General features: G+C 37.1%; 2 protein-coding genes across 2 annotated transcripts in view; both read right to left on the minus strand.

The window, feature by feature from the left end:
• Positions 1-9,097, minus strand: part of LOC134536931 (WD repeat-containing protein 75) — a 69,209-nt gene extending 60,112 nt beyond the window's left edge. The window contains exons 1-6 of the mRNA XM_063377028.1: positions 8,926-9,097; positions 7,204-7,405; positions 3,637-3,794; positions 2,827-2,952; positions 1,823-2,010; positions 448-606 (exon numbers count right to left, since the gene is read on the minus strand). Of these exons, the coding sequence (XP_063233098.1) occupies positions 448-606; positions 1,823-2,010; positions 2,827-2,952; positions 3,637-3,794; positions 7,204-7,405; positions 8,926-9,008 (916 nt within the window). The 5' untranslated portion in view covers positions 9,009-9,097. The remainder of the gene's footprint in view (positions 1-447; positions 607-1,822; positions 2,011-2,826; positions 2,953-3,636; positions 3,795-7,203; positions 7,406-8,925) is intronic.
• A 1,366-nt stretch (positions 9,098-10,463) lies between these two features.
• LOC134536932 (uncharacterized) overlaps positions 10,464-20,094 on the minus strand; it is a 66,069-nt gene continuing 56,438 nt past the window's right edge. The window contains exons 26-28 of the mRNA XM_063377029.1: positions 19,874-20,087; positions 15,752-15,896; positions 10,464-14,477 (exon numbers count right to left, since the gene is read on the minus strand). Of these exons, the coding sequence (XP_063233099.1) occupies positions 12,271-14,477; positions 15,752-15,896; positions 19,874-20,087 (2,566 nt within the window). The 3' untranslated portion in view covers positions 10,464-12,270. The remainder of the gene's footprint in view (positions 14,478-15,751; positions 15,897-19,873; positions 20,088-20,094) is intronic.

A 20,094-nucleotide genomic window follows, 5' to 3' on the forward strand; every position in this document is an offset into this window, starting at 1 on the left:
GAACATGATATTTTCTCATCAAATTATAAGCAAGCGGGAAATGTGGCGGACATACCCGTGGCCTGTGGGTTCCCTTAGGGGGTACTCTCGTTTCCCCCCACCAATTCATTACATCACAGCTCCACAACCCCCCTCCCCTCATCGCACCTCATAATGTTCTCCGGGCTGGCCGGAACGACATGTCTGTCCCTCGCGTAGGGCATCCGGCTCCTGTGAGCGTCAATACCCATTGCCTCCACACAGACCCTGCCTCAGACGGAGAAACTACATGTCGATTTTCTTACTACATTTTGTACAGATTTGTTGGAAATACTAGTGACAGAACAGCAAATGCAAGGGACTTACGGTGTTAAAACTTCGGGGATGGGCGGGGGGGGGGACCTTAAATAATTACGACAAAAAAATTTAACTTGGCGCTACGTGAAACCCGATGAGTCGACAACTCACCGTTGTCGCCCAGACTGACGGCGATGGCGGAGTTCTGCGGGGCGACGGCAATGTGGCAGATCGTGTCGGCCATCCTCGGCACGAACGTCTTCTCCTGGGGCGAGGCCACGGGCCACTTCACCAGCACCCTCTCCTCCCCTCCGCTGAAGAAGACGCTCCCTGCACAAGCCCCACGCACGCAATCCGTCACACCGGGAAACAAACGTTCTGCCTCACCAGTCGACGAGCGTAAGAAGTAGTGATTGATGTGTCGGTCCGCGGCTCTTATCATTACATCCAGCGCAGAGGACCGTAAATACGTACAATATTGGTACCACGGAACGCTTAGTAATAATTTAAATAACCATTTCCAGCAAAAGGAGGAAAAAAGAAGTAAAATGAAGGCAATTTCCACTAGAATCAAAAAAGGAGTACTGTGCGTTAAAATTTCAACAATGGATTACCTTACTTTTTAAAAAGTTTTCAAAAAATTTTCAAATGCAATTGTCAGAAAAAAAAAAAGAGGAACCCAACAAATATTTAATAATCATTCAACGTGCAAAAAGTACTAAGCAGCCTACAGTAATAGCAGCAGCAAAAGAAAAAAAAATGCAGTTTCAAGTTTATTTACAAAAACTAGCAACAAAATTGTATTTTTTTTACTATTCACTAAAAATCACTTTAATACTATTTGCTGTAGAATAAATGTACTTAAAACTAATTGCAAAGGCAAAATTTTAATAAACATAAATGACGGCCAATCACCAGCAACTCACAGTATTACATTAACACGTGTTGCATTCCTCACATTGGCTGCGGAGATTCGACAGTAAGAAGTGCTCAAAAATGGTATATAAGTGATGCATTTTGTATGCATGGCGTGTATAGTTTTTTAACTGAACCGTGAACAACGCTAAAAAAAAAAAAAAAAAATGGCATAAGTAATGCAGTTCATAGGCACGATAAGCAATTTTTTCAACTTGCTAGATAAACAAATGGACGGTCTCCGGGTAAAAGGTAACAAGTAACATTTTGGTGATTTTTAGTTTATTCCAGCAATAAACTCTTAAGTATACTTAGAATATGTAATGCATTTTTAATCATTGGCAACTATGTTGGTAAATAAAAGAATAATGCAAGAAAATTTTAAGTACATATTTAAATTCAATTTTTATCTAAGAGTTTTTTTGTTTCTCCTGCAAAAAGTGAATTCTTGACTTGTTAACCTTTTACCCGGAGACCTTCCAAATAATTCCCGATGATTTTCAAAAATTCACGGGTTCTTTGCGGTTTTTCCCGGAAACCAAAAAAAAAATTCCTCGGCCGGTTCGAGGGTTTCCCGGTCTTTCGCCGGTCGGGCGGCCCACCCTGGCGATGTTGAGCTCGGCGCGGGTACCTTCGTGGGTGAAGGCGACCGCGACGACGGGCAGCGAGTGCCAGTGGTACACGGTGCAGACACACTTGGGGGCCCGCAGGCAGCCCTGGTACAGCAGCACGCGGCCAGTGTTGTCCCCTGCGGCCACCGTGTACTCCCGGGGGTGGCAGGCCACGCACGTGAACACCCGGTCCCCGCCGAGCCTCTCCCTGCGGAAAACCTCGTCGCTGCCAACCTCAAGAACACATACGTCGCACAAACAGAACAAATGTCCCAGTGAGCAGGGGTATTTAAACAGGTTGCTACGGAAATATTTTCTGTTATTGAGATTTAGTAATATGGGTAGAGGGACAAACTGTAAAGAAGGATTCAGAATTAATAAATAGAAAATAAATAATAAACTATCCTAATGCTAAATATGGCAAATGCATAAGTCCAGCAACAACTGTGAATAACTATGTGTACCTTTATATTTGGACGGTCTCCACGTAAAAGGCAACAAGTCACATTTTGGTGATTTTTAGAGAACAAGTCACTTAAAATCTTAAGTATACTTATAATATGTAATGCATTTTTAATCATTGGCAACTATGTTGGTAAATATGTTGGTAAATAAAAGAATAATGCAAGAAAAATTTAAGTATTTAAATTCAATTTTTATCTAAGAGTATTTTGTTTCTCCTGCAAAAAGTGAATTCTTGACTTGTTACCTTTTACCCAGAGACAGTCCATTTATTTGTTATTCTATTATCGTTACATGTTCCTATGCTCGTACAATTAACACCAATGTCGACAATACGTTAAGCCATAATTAAACAGCAATTACATTTTTACTTTACATTTTAGAATGCTCAGATAATATCAAATAAATTTAATTTTTTTTGAGGGTAAGGCTATTTACGAGCTGGCTCTAAAATTAAATGACGGATGAAACAAAAAAAAAAAAAAAATACTGTAAGCAGTAATGAAAACTGAACTTGCAGCAGGGAGCAAAACATAATACCATACACAAATCGGTCACAAACCTGTGGTCTTCATTGCGTTGCAAGTTAAATATGTACAGCAGGACTGAGGATATTCCTGCAACAAACTTGCTGCCCTTCTCACCGCCAACCGCAAAGTTATGTCCATTATCTCTCAGAGTAAAATTTCTGAAACCAACATAACAAAACGATATTATCCATGTATTTTTTTCAATTTGATAAAATATTACTTATGTATAAATAACGATACAGGATATCATCACGTGCATTAAGGGGACCGCCTAGTCAGGGATGTATCTCTGGTTAGTGCCTTGCAACGGTTACGTACTTCATGTGTTGTGTCCTTGAATGTAAGAGCTGTGGTGTGATTGGTCGGTGAGGGCACGCTCTTCCCTCTTCCCTGCATGGCTATAGGCAGTTGTTGTGTGAGTGCTGTACCGGTAGGTCATGCCGTTTGGCGGCTTACTAAAAACTATTTTATAATGTTGCTAGGGCAGACAATTTTACACCTGGGTGCCGAGGCCACACCTTGTAAGTTACATTTTTTTTTTATTTAGATATTTAATTATAAATTACGCTACACTCACCCACCCACGCACACACACACAAAAAAAAAAGAGAGAGAAGAAATAATTTTCATTTGCACACTAATGAAAAAATGGAATTTTTAATAAATATTACGATTATATCAAATTAAAGTGTTTGTTATATCCATCACTTTTCAACAGACACCTCAGCCACATTAAAACTAATTAGTTTGATAATAAAGGTTAACGTGTTAAGTAACAGAAATACTAAAACATATTTTTACACAGGCAAAAGCTCCTTTTATTAAAAAAGAATTATACATACATCTTGTTTGTGCATTCTCCTGTTTCACTGTTGAACACCATTAATTTCTCTGGCTTGTTTTTGATACTCTGAAATGTGATGACGACTTCATAATATGGCAACTGGTCGACCACGTCGAAACCTGTCACTGCGAACCAGTGAAAGGAAATCTTAAGGTTCTGAAACATGGAAAACAAATTAATTACAACTACAGACAGAAATTTTATTTTTAAAAACAAGCTTATGCTACAAAAAATTCTTAAAATATTACGCACAGCATGCAAAATATGACTTAATTTGCTGGTATTTTCGGATTCTTGAGAAAAACCTCTGGATGTTAAATTGTTCTTACATGGCAAAATGTGATTTTCTTTTATGAAATCATGAGTTCAAGAAACATAAACTTATCATTATATGACTTAATATATATTGTATATTTTTAACATGAGAACATTTTTAAAAAGACTTCCATACTAAGGTCCCACCAGAGTTAGCGATGAAACGCTTTAGTTGTCTCCAAAAATGTCTCCAAGTGTTGTATATATTCTGAAAATAGACCACTGCACATTGCCTGTTAGTGCACTTACATGCCATCGTGCGCCTATGTCATTGAACAACCAAAGAATTGGTCGTAAATCTGCAACGGAAAGGGTTGCACACGTTAATTGTGCGTCTTCGTGTGGATATTGAGGTGCTCTAAAATGTTAGCTAAGCAGAAAAAAAAAGTTGTCATGAAAAAGTGCTGTATGACAGTTCACAAAACGTTCTAAGATTGCTTGTTTCAGGTAATGCTGCGCAATTACAGAAGTATTCAGCGCCAGAGGCAGCGGAAAAGGGCTCGAACGCTCAGGCCAGTTCGTACAGAATCAAGCGAGCTCCAGAACTTATAAACAGAATGAGTGAGGTGCCTACGTGAGCGCCAAAGACATGAAGCGTTGGGCGCTGTTATAGGGCCACCGATAGCGTGGACCAGCACAGAGGCTAAGATGGCTGAAATCAACTAGTTTATGTTGCTCTGAGCAGAGTGACAAGTCTCAACAGCCTCTATCTCACCAACTCAACGGATGACTTCATTTTCTACCATGGCAACGGTTTGAACACGCCGTCAATAAGGGAAGTACAAGACAAGTATCTGAGGCTCACCATTACTTGCATACAATCACTGCAGACGTTCGGTGCCTCCAGTTCTGGTAAGCATACCGTGTTCAATTTGAACGCGCAGAGTATTATCGCGCTCACAGAGAATATTGCGAATGGCTCGCTGCTCTTACGCGCCAAGTCAACATAAGTAACTTTTATCTTGTGAATCAATCGGCCTGTGTACTCCGAGTGGGTGGCGTCGCCATCTACCGAAGGAAAGACTGACCCTACGATGTAATGCCCATTCACCCTGACTTGACCGATTCAAACAAAAATTTGCTGCGGATGTTCACACACGTCGCCGACTTGGCCGCAGTGAGGGCAAACCTTCTGGATGCTTCCCAATCCGTGCTTGCCGTACGCTACGCACATCAGCGGATCACTTTTAACGATCTAGCCGCCTTCCTTACCACTTACCTCTTTCCCTATAGCGAGTTGGTCAACTACATGGCCCTAGCCGATGACTCGGAAATTCCAATGGTGCTTCTCGGTGACTTCAAGCTCACTTAGGAAGATGGTCATAAAATGACAGAATATCTAAATAAACAATTCAGGCTTGAGCTTAGAAACGACCCACGTGAACAGACTTTGCTCGCCGGGACCTGTCTGGATCCGACCTACGAGCGCGACATGCATTTGATTTGCAAACAATATGTGTCTTATTTCTCATTTCACTACCACATTTAAATTAATTAAATGTAAAGTAGAGTAAATATTTATTTATACTTGATATATGTAAAATATATTAAGATTAACTGGAAAAAGATTATAAATAAATACTTTCATAAAACTGTGATTTTCATTTCTTTCTTCCTAATTATACCTGATTGACTGATGGTCAATGAGAGAAGTTTTAATGGAAAAAAAAAAATATGGTAGTGTAGCGATACTACCCACTCTGTTGTTTTTTTTAATCACATACATTTTTTTTCAGTTTTTTTTTGTCTTTGGCCATTGTCATACTGTCTTGTAGGGCCTGTCTAGTATTCTGCTACAGAGTGTACATATAAATTGGTAATCCCTGACTTACTATTACCAAAATCTCAAAATTTCCTTGACTAATTTTTTTAAACTAATTTACCTGTTTTGCAATTTTTTCAGGAAGAAATAAATAAAATCCAGCCTCTACCATCCTACTCGCCTAGTAAAACAGAACCTTGAATACATAATTGTTGTGTCAATAACTACGAAATAGACCACCACCTGAAAAAAAAATGCTTCCGGAATGGAACCTGTTATTTTACCCTTGAATTACTATCTCTGGGGAATTTCAGCAACTTTTCCAGGATTTCAAGTAAATTTCCTAACTCCAACCACCCTGACTTTCCAGAATGTGAATAACCTGTACCATTGAGTGCCTGGCAGGCCAGGTTTGAATAAAACTATGTTGGAAATAAATTAGATAATTATTACTCCTGGAAATAATATTTGACATGGTTATTTATCAGCTTGACTATGCTAAAGCGTGTCTGGTTCTTAGTTTGCAGTGCGCACTTAAATGAGCATTTACTCTCTCTTTCTGATGCACAATACCTGCTATTAGCACTGTCCTTGTTTTGATGTGCACAAAGGTTTTAGACATAACTTTATGTAATGGAAAATAGTTAATGTAGAAAATTTATTTTTAAAAGTAAAATTTGGAATGAAAATTTTGGAAGCACTATTGTTTCTTCTTGTATTTTACCAAGAAAATCATCTGATAATATTAATTATTACTTTTAAGAAAATGGAAATGAAAGATGTCATCTTGGTTTGAAACATGTTTGACTTTTTTTTAATATCATTTGATATGATAGTTTTTGGTTCTGTTCAATGATATTACATGTAATTACGGGAATTCACTGTCATGAATAATGACCAATTCCTAAAAATAATTTCTTTAGTGAAATATTATTTGGTGTTTAGAATTTATATATATTTTTTTTCATTCAGAATGTATACAACTGTAATAATAATAATAATATCAAAATTCACTTTTGCAAGGTCTTAAAAAATTAACTATTTATAAAATTAAACAAAAATATTAAAACTTATAATAATATACAAAATAAGAACTATAATGATAACAAACAAGGTGGCATCAATCTGGCAAATCTGGGTATGTATAAAAGAATTAATGTAATATTTATGATTCAGATTATCTGAAAATTTTTTATCAATGTTTATTTTACTTCAAAGGTATATGTTTGTAAAACTAATATGTATGTGTATTTAAAACTGTGTATGTAAAACTGTATGTATGTATATATATGTGTGTGTGTGTGTGTGTATATAAAAAACTATAAATATGTAAATGACATGTTCCATAGCCTTATGGTATTTTACCAAAAGAAGGCTCAATGGAACACAAATAAATAAATAAAAAATAAAATAAAAAGCCCTGTACTGCAATCTAAGTACGAGACAAGACTATACCTCCCGACACCGCTTTGTAACGAGGTCACTCACTATCACTTTAGGGGGCAGATCTGTCTCCCACTTCCACTGCGCCAGCTCCCCGGACTGGGAGCACGCCAGCAGCAGCTGGGGGTTCGAAGGGTGCAGTCGGACCCCGACGGCCTTCGCGGTGAGTCCCTCGTAGTCCCGGACGTGCTTCCCAGTCCGCGTGCTGTACGCCCGGACCACATTCTCGGACGTCACAAACAGAATCCTGGAAATTTTAAAACGACCCGGTCGATGGCCGAGATGGGGCTTAGCTTCAGGGGTCTGCAATTACTCGAAAAATGTTCAGTAATCATAAATAATTTGATTTAGATTTAAAAGAAGCCTACTTAACTCCTCGTCAACGTTGAGGCATCACAGACACAATGATGGGTGATTAGATGAGAATGAAGCACTGAAGAAATGAGAGGGCGAGGGAAACGCGAGCACCCTGAAAAACAACACAATGGCTCGTGGTAACTTCCACCACGTTCCCCCACGATCACAAAAAACACAGAATCGACTCAGCCGGGAATCGAACCCAGATCACGTTGGTTTGAGGTGACTGCTCTGACCGCTCAGACTCCTTTTACATAAGATGTGGTGTTAAAAAGATGAGAAAATTTGTTAGGAGATTATATTAAAATCAATTTTATGAAGCTCATCTGAATATGGTAAAAGTTCCATATCACGTATCCAAGTAAATCCCTTGATCCTCCTGATAGCATGATCCTGAATACATTGAACCTGTGGTACATGATACTTGCTGTTGTAAAATAATATGTTAAAAAATATCCTGCACATAACAAAAACTTGTGATGTGACTATGAATTTTGATCACAAGAAAGAAAATATTTCCACAAGACCTGACATAATTTGATTCTATTGAGATGCACAAGTTTGATTTGGCCACTGCAACTGCGCCTCACGGCCAGAAAATCCGAGGGCTAACTAGGCCTGCTCCCCCAGACGGCCAGTCAGCCTGACGGCCAGTGTAGGAAATGGAAAGGTTGTTGGGCAGGTATGTGGTGGGGGGAAATGGATGACTAGAGTGGGTGGATGATAGACAGCATGGTTTCAGAAGAGGGTCAATACCTCGTAACCTGACGTATGAAACGAATTATTACGTTTAATACCTACACACAATGACAATTCCTTTTATATGTCGCACGTAACGGCGCTTTGCGCCTCCATACTGAAAAAAATTCCCTGTCAAGGGTTGACGCTTGAGTTTGGATGCACAGTACAAAATTAAGTAATTAATTTTTAAATTATTATTTACGTTACATTGCATAACAATAAACAACTGCAGAATACACACGTTATTACATACGGAAAACCACAGGATCAAAAAAGCAATTAAAGCACATGGCGACCGCCGCTTCACTGCATGGGCTATCCATTGTGACCTAAAAACAGTCATTTCTCAGAAAGCAGTAAGAATTTATTATCACTGTTTATAGGGTAAATAAAGGAACTACTTTCGTGTTCGAAAAAGGTATTCATCACGTTTAATTTTTTTATTTACAGAAAAGCCGCGACGCGATAAAACTACCTACATGGGAACCCCTTCGTCAAATAAAATCAGTTTAACAGAATTTTATAAAAATATATACTTCTTAAAAAACATAGTATTGTTTCAAAATTTACGGAAATGATTTTATTGTAGTTTTAATATTTTTAATGTAATCAACTTGTATTTGTGTATACATAAAAATCACGCTAAACTAATCCTGACGTTATTCTTACATTCCATTAGAAGAAAACTCCGGGCGGGCTCCAACAAGACTTTCACCTGTCACTCGTTTCACTATAAACTTCATATTTTCCATGATCCCTTCTTCATAAATCCACAATAAATATAATACCAACCACGTGCTACATATGCACGTGTTATAATGTAAACAAAAAAAAACACTAACAAAACAACCATAGACAAAAGCATAGGAATAGACCAAGGACAGTACAGGGAACTTTCCTAAAACACTTGCGGATAATTCTGCGCATTACATCACATGCAGAGCCCGGCTTGGCTTACCAGCCCACATGCTTGTATCCATGACTGTAGTTTAGTAGCGCATCTATTCGAAATAAATGTTTTTAAAAAAAACAGGCGTACAGTGGGAACGGTAATTATTGTTGTGAGGAATTTCACTGTACAACGTGGGTGCGTTATAAAATTTTATTATTGAGTTCATTGTATATGTGCAAATGCCTAGTTAATAATTAACAGGTAACATGTTAAGTGCAGAATTTGAAATGAATAATTACTGACATTGTATTCCAAGACACAATAATAATGGTTTAGGTGTTGAATATGCTACGTACCATATTCATAGTGCACAATTGGACATAAATACTACCTTATTTTTAGGCACCAATTTTGGTGCCTTAATATTGAGGAAAAATACTATTCCTTTACCACATGTTCACTTGTTTTTGACAATTTTGCCAGCACTTGATAAAAAAATCTTTCACTGGAAACTTCATTTGCTGGTTTTTCTTGCAGAATGACTTTTTTTGTTCTAAAATGTTTTATTATGATTTTTTTTTCTGTTGAACCACATTCAGTTTTTAAGCCAAAAGGAAAAACCGTGTAATTCATCTCGTTATAAGGTATTTTCTTGACGAATTTCTAATATGAGATGAAGTTATGACTGTATCACCTTCGTCGCACTTTCTGACATGACAAATTTAGAAGAAAAAAAATTGTTAGAAAATTTACCGTAAACAATTATCACTTTTGATTCACATTCATGTTTGTTTAAAATTATCTTTGTTCATACATAGTGACAAACTGAAAAACCGTAAAACCATACCGATGTTTCTGAAAATCGAAAATTTAATATTTGAAACCAAGATGGCGTCTTTTGGTTATTGCATAAAACTATTTTTTTTGGTTAAAGGTCATTACAGTCTAATATTTGTCTTCAATAAAATTGACATAATAGTTGGGGAAGTATTGGAATGGTTTCCAATTTATCCATGAAATATATATTTGGAAAGATAACCTCAAATATTTTTTAAAAGGATGTTTCACTATCTAAGATTATTTTTGTCTTAGCTATCTCAAACTTTTGAATTTTTTTCTAAATTTAAAAATAATTTATGTATCTGAGTGCTGGACGGAATTTTTTAACTTATTATGTTTCTTCATCTTGGTAATGAATAAATTTTAGAATTCTTTTTTAAAAAAGTTCTAGAAACATTTCACTTTACAGATAACATGTTTTCGGATACTACATTAACATTTTTTTATTTAACCTTTTTAACCTCTTCAAACGGTCATGTGATGCTCGCAATTTTAAAAATTGTTGAGAAGAAAACAAATTTCTTTTCTGTTGTAGTTAGAAATGTCTTTGATTGGCCCATTGCATCCAACATCCCAATTACTTTAGAACATGACCTATAAGCAAATTATTTGATGGAAACTCAAGTCATTCAATTTGTCAAACAAACATGGTTGCACTAGTAATGTTTTCATTGTTGTCACAACTCTCCAACTTTGACACAACATATGTATTGGAAGGTGATGGAAGCAAAAATTTGATAGTGTGATTGGGGGAAGCCTAAGTTGTACATAGGGTTGAGACCCACCCAAACGAGCCCGAAGAGTTCACCTTTGGCCAACTTCGGGATTGTTTTTCTTTTAACACAATGCGCGGGAATGATGGTGATGGAGATCAATTGTTAACACGGCAAAGAAAATTATCCCTTGATCTTGATGGCATGACCTTGTATACATTGTTCCTGTGGTACATGTTGCTTGATGTTTTGATCTGGTACATTGAAAGAACCTGGGCATTACTAACTTGTAATATTACAATTATATATGAATGTAAAACACATACGAAAGAAATAATTTCTGCAAAACCTGAGATAACTTTTTGTTTTGTGATGTTCCAGTATTTATGTCCATGCTCTTTAGTCATAACATATTAAAACAAGAATCTTGTACCACAGAACCAAGGGATAATTTTGGACACGTGATACGGAAAAGTTACGTGAACCTATGCTTGTATAAAAAAAACCTTGATAAATATAATGTAAATAATTTAAACATAAATCTGAAAGCTAAGTAAAAGTTCTGTATCACATATCCAAGTTTATCACTTGATCCTGAGGGCATGATCCTGTAAATATTGATCCTGTGGTACATGATGCTTGCTGTTTTAATTAAGTATGTCGAAAGATCCTAAACAAATAAACAAATACTTGTAATATAATTAAGTTGATTACAAAATATACACTTTCTTTCTATGCAACTATATTGAAACACAGTTCCTCACAGACTTTTAATCCATAGCCTACTTGGCTTCAAAAGACTGCGTAAATAGGCTTCTGTAATAGCGTCAATGTAATTTGAATACGGAAATTGCAATAAACATGAGGGTATGTAATAAAAAATTGAATAGTTGTATAAACTACCATATGGTAGCAAAGAAGAACCATTTTCCAGTTTTTTTTCTTCTGAGACTGTTTATTCTGTAAGGTACAAATCAGTTAGAAAAAAAAAGTAGTTATTTAATTACACTTTAGTTTACAGGCATAGTAAACTATAAAAAAACTGTTGTTTTTTATGTTTATACACTATAATATATGTAGTTACAGTAAACATTGTTACATGAAAACACGTAAACACCTGATCATATAAAGTAATTTTAGTATCCCTTGAATTGAAAAAAAATATATTTATTCCTTTTTTTTGTGTACATTTTCAAATAAGTTGAGGTGACTAGACAAAATATTTGAGAACAATATTAATGGTAACAAAGGGTAAGCATTTTAATAAACTGTACAATTATATTACTTCATATAATACTTTAAAAAAAACTCAGAAAATTGACGTAAGTCAGTACAGTCACTTTTTTAATACTTCAATATGAGTATTCATTATTCTATTAATTACTTCCAAGTACTTCCAGCCCTCCTCAATGGACTGCATTAGATTTGATTGCTCCTTGATTTGGGTCTGCTAGTACTGGGTTCTTTCATGTCAAATTTGGGCTGCCTCCCAACGTCCAAAAAGGGTTTTAATTCATTTCTTGTTCTTGAACTGTATCTTTCAGCAATTGAATCTGAACCTGCATTTGGCTAACAGTCACCATCAAAATGCACTCTTTTCCTGGATACTGAATATTTAGTGTAACTTTCCATTTCTAATCCATAACTATTTCTGGAACTTTGTACATCCCATCTATCACGACCAGTCGGGTCAACCAAAGAGCCTGACTTGGAAATATCGTTTGCTATTCTTGAGACGGGAGAACCACCAATGTTTGCACCAACTTCAGCAATTGTTCCCCGTTCATCCCACCTGTCATCGTTATAACTTACTTCTCTCCTGGGAATGAAATCTCTCGTGAACCTTTCCATTTCTGATCCATAACTATTTCTGGAACTTTGTGCATCCCATCTATCACGACCAGTCGGGTCAACCAAAGTGCCTGACTTGGAAACATCATTTGCTATTCTTGAGACGGGAGAACCACCAATGTTTGCACCCACTTCAGCAATTGTTCCCCGCTCATCCCACCTGTCATCGTTATAACTTGCTTCTCTCCTGGGAATGAAATCTCTCGTGAACCTTTCCATTTCTGATCCATAACTATTTCTGGAACTTTGTGCATCCCATCTATCACGACCAGTCGGGTCAACCAAAGAGCGTGACTTGGAAACATCATTTGCTATTCTTGAGACGGGAGAACCACCAATGTTTGCACCAACTTCAGCAATCGTTTTCCGCTCATCCCACCTGTCATCGTTATAACTTGCTTCTCTCCTGGGAATGAAATCTCTCGTGAACCTTTCCATTTCTGATCCATAACTATTTCTGGAACTTTGTGCATCCCATCTATCACGACCAGTCGGGTCAACCAAAGAGCGTGACTTGGAAACATCATTTGCTATTCTTGAGACGGGAGAACCACCAATGTTTGCACCAACTTCAGCAATCGTTCCCCGCTCATCCCACCTGTCATCGTTATAACTTGCTTCTCTCCTGGGAATGAAATCTCTCGTGAACCTTTCCATTTCTGAGTCATGGCTAGGTCTGGAACTTTGTGCATCCCATCTACCCCGACCAGCTGGGTCAACCAAAGTGCCTGACCTGGAAACATCATTTGCTATTCTTGAGACGAGACAACCACCAATGTTTGCACCAACTTCAGCAATCGTTCCCCGTTCATCCCACCTGTCCTCGTAATAACTTGCTTCCCTCCTGGGGATGAAATCTCTTGTGAAACTTTCCATACCTGAGTCATAACTAGGTCTGGAACATCTAGTCTGATTAACTGGGTTGGCCAAAGTGTCTGATCTGGAGATAACACTTGCACTCCCTGCAACCATCGAGTCAACAGTGCTAGAACCAATATCAGCATTTGTATCCCATCCACCCCCATTTGCTGGGCTATCATCAGAGAAACGTACTTTTTTCTTGGGAACGGGATCCCTACTGAACCTTTCCATTTCTGGATTGTAATCCCTCTTAAACCTAGCCATTTCTGAATCGGAACCCCTCGGGAACCGTTCCGATTCAGAAGCATAATCAGTTCTGAAATCTCGTTCATCCCATTTCGCCCGGCTGACTGGGTCAACTGAAGTGTCTGACTTGGAAATGGCACTTGCAATTCCTGTGGCACCCAAATCAGCCATGCTTGAACGCGCACCAAAGCTAGCTCCTGGTTCATCCCGCCCAATCTGACTGCCAGCCATGAAATGTGTGTTTGGCTGTGAAATGGTGCACGTACTTCGAAGCTCGGTGGCAGTGTTGGAACCAATATTATAATGAAACACAGCAGGCACTCGTTCATTCAATCTGGAATGACTATTTACATTACTTTCATTTTCCATTGCATGGACGTCAACATTACGGTCTCTCTGTAATTCAGGGAAAGTTTGTGTGTTATTCCTGCTAGGTATTACGTCTACAAAACCATCTGTGTTAGTTTTTACTTCAGTCCTGGAGAATATTACACTTTGCTGACAAGAATCTTTTAGAAAAAAAGCATCTTCACGATATCGTTCAGTGTCTGATTTCAAACTGGAATGCAAACCAATCAAACTTCTATCAAAACCTGGATTAGAACCTACAAAACTAGCCTTTGATGAATAATGCACCTCCTGTGCTCTATCAAAGTGGCCTTTAGCATCTTCAATGATGCTTCTGTTCCAGGTGGTACTGGAGTCATGGTTTTGAACAGCAGCTGACTGCTTATTTGGAATGTCATCATCTCTAAAGTGTTGACTCTGATTTGAGTTTTTAAATCTCAAATCAAAGAGTGATGGTATACTGGCAGCCCCTGCGAAAAAAAATAAATAAATAAATACAACCATTCCACGTTTCAATACATACATCTCAATTATACATACAAATCTTGGTTTCTGAACTGAGGCTATGTCTGTTGGTAACTACTTCTCTATGTTTCGTCATGACTTGTTGCAAACATAACCTCAACTCAACAGCAAAGATACTTATGGTGACGCTAGCTATGGAAGTTAAAGCATCCAAATCAAACTGCAGTAAAAATGACACAAGGTTGAGTGCTTCACTGACAAAATCACAACACTGTAATGTTACTTTAAATGATAAAACAAACTTGAACTACCAAGCCAAAATTTTAATATCTTACGTTCTATTTCGTTAACAATAAATTCCTTTTGTTTTCAAAATATAAATCCAAAAAAAAAAATGTTCTCTAAATACATTACACTTACAAACATCTACAGTTAAGCTCTTTAAAACAATAAAAGCAGGTGCTGCCCAGTAGACAGCTCAGACTTATTTAAACACATGCCTACTCAGCTAATGCATTATAATAAGGTTAAGGCAGGAAAGGACCAACAACGGCCAATAACAACTCTTGGTTTCTCTCCTGCTTTGACACGCCTTAGTTCAACACTTCCGTATACTGACCTGACACACCTAGGGTTAAGACCAACCAGATTTTACCCTAGGCTAGCACCTCTGCACCTCATCGACTTCCTAATATGCTTTTCCACCATCACTGACAGAGTGAAGAAAGCAAACGAGTGCGGCCACGTGACTTGAAAACCAATAACATTTCGACCAAAGGTCGTGGCCTTCACAATAAACCAGAATCTACCTTTACAAGTTACAGATCACCACTAAAGTAGGACCTGGATACTTTGTGTTGCTTTCAGTATCGGCTCACTGAATTTTTTTGGGGGGCTGTGGGCCAATAAAAAACCCCCAATCAAAAAAGCCTCCAATCACGGATTATCCAGTCCATATGCCTTACTAGACAGCAGCCCATAAACAGGTGACTTTTTTTTGAGTATGCAAAAAGACTGCGGAGACTATCCTAGAGATCACCGAACCCACAGAATTTTCCCAGTTCCTGTGAATGCTGTTTCAGAACTGCCTCCCGTGACCACCCAACATAACTCGTATCGATCTGCAGCCAGGGAGACGCCCAGTGGTCCTGATCCCATCACAAGCTGGCAGGGCCTTTCTGTGCACGCGTGACCAAAAACCTTGCACATAATCTGTAAATAAATAACACAAAGATGTTCCAGCCACGGGGAGAACAGTCCCAAGTCAGGCAAGACTTACCCGCGGGTTGATTCTCGCAATGGCTGGTCGCATGACGCACGGGGGCCGGTGCAGGCGGCTGAGGTCCCTGGGGCCCGTCGCACATCTTCCTCGTCTCCTCGCAGGACCTGACCTCAAGTGACTCTTCTGTTCTCGCTACAGGCACCTGACAGCAAGCATTTATTTCCCTGTGAGTACGATGACATGCTGATGTGCTACAGCTAGGGACAAGATTACATGGTGAATTGCGATAAAACCGAAATAACACTGAAAAGCATACCACACCGCATACCACAGAAATGCAAGTTAATGCACCGTTTAGCATCGAAATGCAAGTTATATCATGGATTTACGCAGAATTTAACCACAAATTAATTCAAATCATAAATGTTTGAAATTCAAAGGAATGCCATTTTTTTTCCCGGGCTAAAGATTCTACCAAAGCATTGTTCGATTGTGCTACACTTATTGAATCACTTTCAAACCACAAATGCTTGCCCATTTATTTTCATTGTTTTGAATGTATCCGTTTTAGACCAATTTATTACAAATTATTTTATCGTGAAAATGCAACACACAAATATTACCACTATTTTTTAAAGTAAGCATTACAAAAAAAAAACATTTAAAAACAATAACATGGAAATCTTCTATTTTTAAAAAAAAATTAGACCAAAAATAAAACCATAAAATCTTGTCTCTAGCTATAGCTTGAAAATACATTCATAGATTTCCTTTAAATGGTAAACTGTGATGTGGCAGGATTTCCTTTTCCATAAAAGGATTTATTTGTTTAATTTAATAACTCATTCTAAGGAAGCTCCATAGTTGTTCGAAAGAAAGAAAAAAAATTTGTAATTTTATGATTTCTTCTATTATTTCCATTATTTATGACATGAAATGTATTTACTATAATTATAATTATACTATAACTATAGTTTATAATTAAAAATGGTTAATAAATAGTATGTACAGAATTACAACTGTTGTTTGGGTGTAATTCCACTCAACAACCTTCATCAATAACACAAAGTAGGGTTGAATGCAGATTACAAATGGCAGCTAGTGATATAAATTTATCATATACCAACTAAGACTTTGCATTAGGAAGAAATAAACACCAACAAAAAAAGTGTGTAAGCAACATCAATGTCATGTAATGGGAGCACAAAGAGTCTACCAATACTGTAACAGTGTCAAAGTTGTTGAGTTTGATTTTTTCTTCACATCTCTCAGTCAGTGATTACGTATTGTGCATTTTGCCAAGACATAAGCCAATCACTAGAGTCCCGTGAAAGTGGTTTTATTTTTCCATAAATTTTGTTTTGAAAAAATCAAATTTCGGTTTTATTTCGCTGTTTTGGTTTTTGCATGATGCCCTAGCTATTATCTCACGTAGTTCTTATTAAAATAAACTGATTATTTCAGGCATTCTTCTGACAATGTACACAATACAAACAAAAGGATGGCAGATAGGCAAGTTTTTCTTGGCTAAATAATAGTGGCACGGCGTATATTGCACTCTAAAGTCAACACTGTTGGCAAATAAAAATTGTAGGCTTGAAACAGCTCGGCACGGCCTGGTAGCGCGCTGCCTCGGCACGGCACGGTGTCACCTAGCGCGCTGCCTCGGCACGGCCCGGTGCCGCTTTGCCCGGTGCCTTGGCACGGCATGTCTCAACTTAGTATTCTTGTAATATTTCTTGCTGCTGTTCTTTGTCCCGTTGACGCCGTATTCACTTGCTCTGTGGCCGTGTTGCATTTGCTGTGAAGTGTAGTTACAGCAGTTAAAGGTCAATGATTTTGCTTATCAATCGGCGTGGTGCCATGTGTTCATGTTTACGAGTAGGTTGCCAAGCCAGTCAAACGTAGTTGATTGTCATGATTACGTGACGGGAATACTGTAAATCATTATTTACTTTCATTACTACAAAGCGGCCATGTTGGAACTTTGAAAAATGGTGATGTGCCGTCAACGTCATGTTTACTTGTTTTTCGCGATGTCTTGCATGGGTGGTCTAATTCATTAGCCAGAGTCTAATTATTATCTTAGCACAAGATACTCAAAATATTAATATCAGTTATATTTATCGATGCTGTGCGATTTCGGTGTTTTGTCACGAATTAAGGTAAATTGCGGTGTTATTTCGCGATATCGCGATTCGCGAAATTTTTGTGTCCCTACCAATCACTAATCATGGGTGTGAAGGGAAAACATTTTTCTATACCCACAATCATATACACTGAGCTTAAGTATGAGAAATTAGGCATTAGGGTATTATCTCCTTTTAATTATATCACTTATTTAACACATTAAAAAAAATTGAGTTATCAAAATACTTACTGACAAAAGTATTTTAAAAAATAAATAAAACAAATACTTGTATGTACAAAAATAGATAATCTTGGCTGGGAATATCCTATCTGAAAAAGGAAATTCTCGGAATCTTTCAATAACGTTTGTACATTTTTTAAAGTATACATATGTACGAACAAGGAATCCTAATGATGAAAAATGGCCTCTTTCCCAAACTAAGAATACGTACTTACAGTCAATACTAATCACACCAATAATTAAATGTAACATAAGACTGTTGAAGCTACAAGTATTTTACGACTTTCAAAGGCTTTGGAAATACAGGTTTAAAAATAGACTTCCAAGGAACGTAATAACCTAATAACTCTAGTAACTATTATGGATGAGTGTGCTTTGTTACTGGAAAACGAGGAAGCATGAATATGACCCTACTGAGGAATAATGATGGGCGATATGGATAATAACCTATACCAAACCAATTACCTTTAACAGATATAAACAATATGAAACAGATTCAATAATTTTTGTAAATAATCACAGTGCAAGTCTCCATAAATACAATATATTTTTTTTAAAAATAATAAGTCAGTACCTTAATAGAATTATTGAAGTTATACTTCTTTAGGTACATTATGAAAAAATTGATGAGAATGAATTGTTACAATGTACAAGCAACATGCTAGAAAAATTGACAGGATAAAAAAAGGCTACATACAAATAAAAATTATACATGTGCTTTTAAATCATATATTTTAGTGTTTAATATTGAATACTGGTCCATACAGTTAAAAACATTTATTTATTGTGAATATTAGAGATACAAATTGTGTTTATAAACTTTAAGTGTATTTCTAAGCGTATTTATATAAGTGAGGTTATGTTCCTGTATGTATTACAATGTTCGGTTGCTTGTAAGTTTCCATTGTCGCTGGCAGGTACGTTAAACCTTCAGCATATTTCTTTTAATTATTAATTTTAATTTATCACAATTATATCTCTAAATTAAAATAAAGAACTTTATACACGTGTTTATATTGATATTGAATATGGAGTATTTATCTAATTTTTTCATTTGATTGAATTTATACTTTACCCACTGTAATATCACTCCAGTCCTTTTATTATTTTATTTCTATTAATTATTTGCATGCAAAATTAAAGTTAGTTTTTAATTACACCACGTACGTAAGTATAACTTCTAATGTAGGTATGCAAGTATACGCACCCATTTTTTTTATTATAAAAATTTTTGGTTGATGTAAAAAAAAGTAGTTTACTGCATAAAATTTGTGCATAGTGCAATACACATTATGCCTTTGACTAATCAACGAACAAAACATTCAAGTATAGCCTTAAATTACAGAAAAATTGGAGTAAAAGACGTCTATGGACCTGTAAATGGGTAAATAGAAAATTTGGGTGAAACCTGATGAATGAAATAGATGTACTTTTTTACACGGGTATCCGTATTAAGTACCGGTTGGAAAGAAAAAAATTATATCGCAAATCCAGAAAACTGGAAACATCTGCAGATAACTGATAGTAAAACTATTATTACATCGGTACCTCACTATAAAAGTGCAGTTAAACAGATATATTTTACACTTTAAAGAAGATATGGCATTGTTAAACATTTAATTTGCCCCCTTTTTTTTTTCATGCCACCTGCAAAATATATTAATATACGGATGTATACGTGTAGTTTATGCATATTTTTAAACGCATCAGTTTCACACCATTGCAATAAACTGATATCAGATTTCCAAAGTATTTAAATTCAGCCTGTATGTACTTAATTTTACAACTAGACCATTTGAATAACTGACCTCTGGCTCATTCGGAGGCGGGGAGATCTTGGTGAGTGTCTCGGCCACTCTGCTCTGCACCATCTGGGCCACGGTGTCTTGCAGGCTCTTGGCGACGTTTCTCTCCACCATCCGGGCCACGATGCTCTGGAAGGTGTTGCCGACAGTGCTCTGGACTGTCTCCGCCAGCATCGCCTGAGCCACAGCGTCCTTCAGCTGCTTCTCCAACTGCGCACTGGACA

The sequence above is a fragment of the Bacillus rossius genome, chromosome 11 (genome assembly GCF_032445375.1).
Source record: "Bacillus rossius redtenbacheri isolate Brsri chromosome 11, Brsri_v3, whole genome shotgun sequence".
Taxonomy (NCBI): Eukaryota; Metazoa; Arthropoda; class Insecta; order Phasmatodea; family Bacillidae; genus Bacillus; species Bacillus rossius.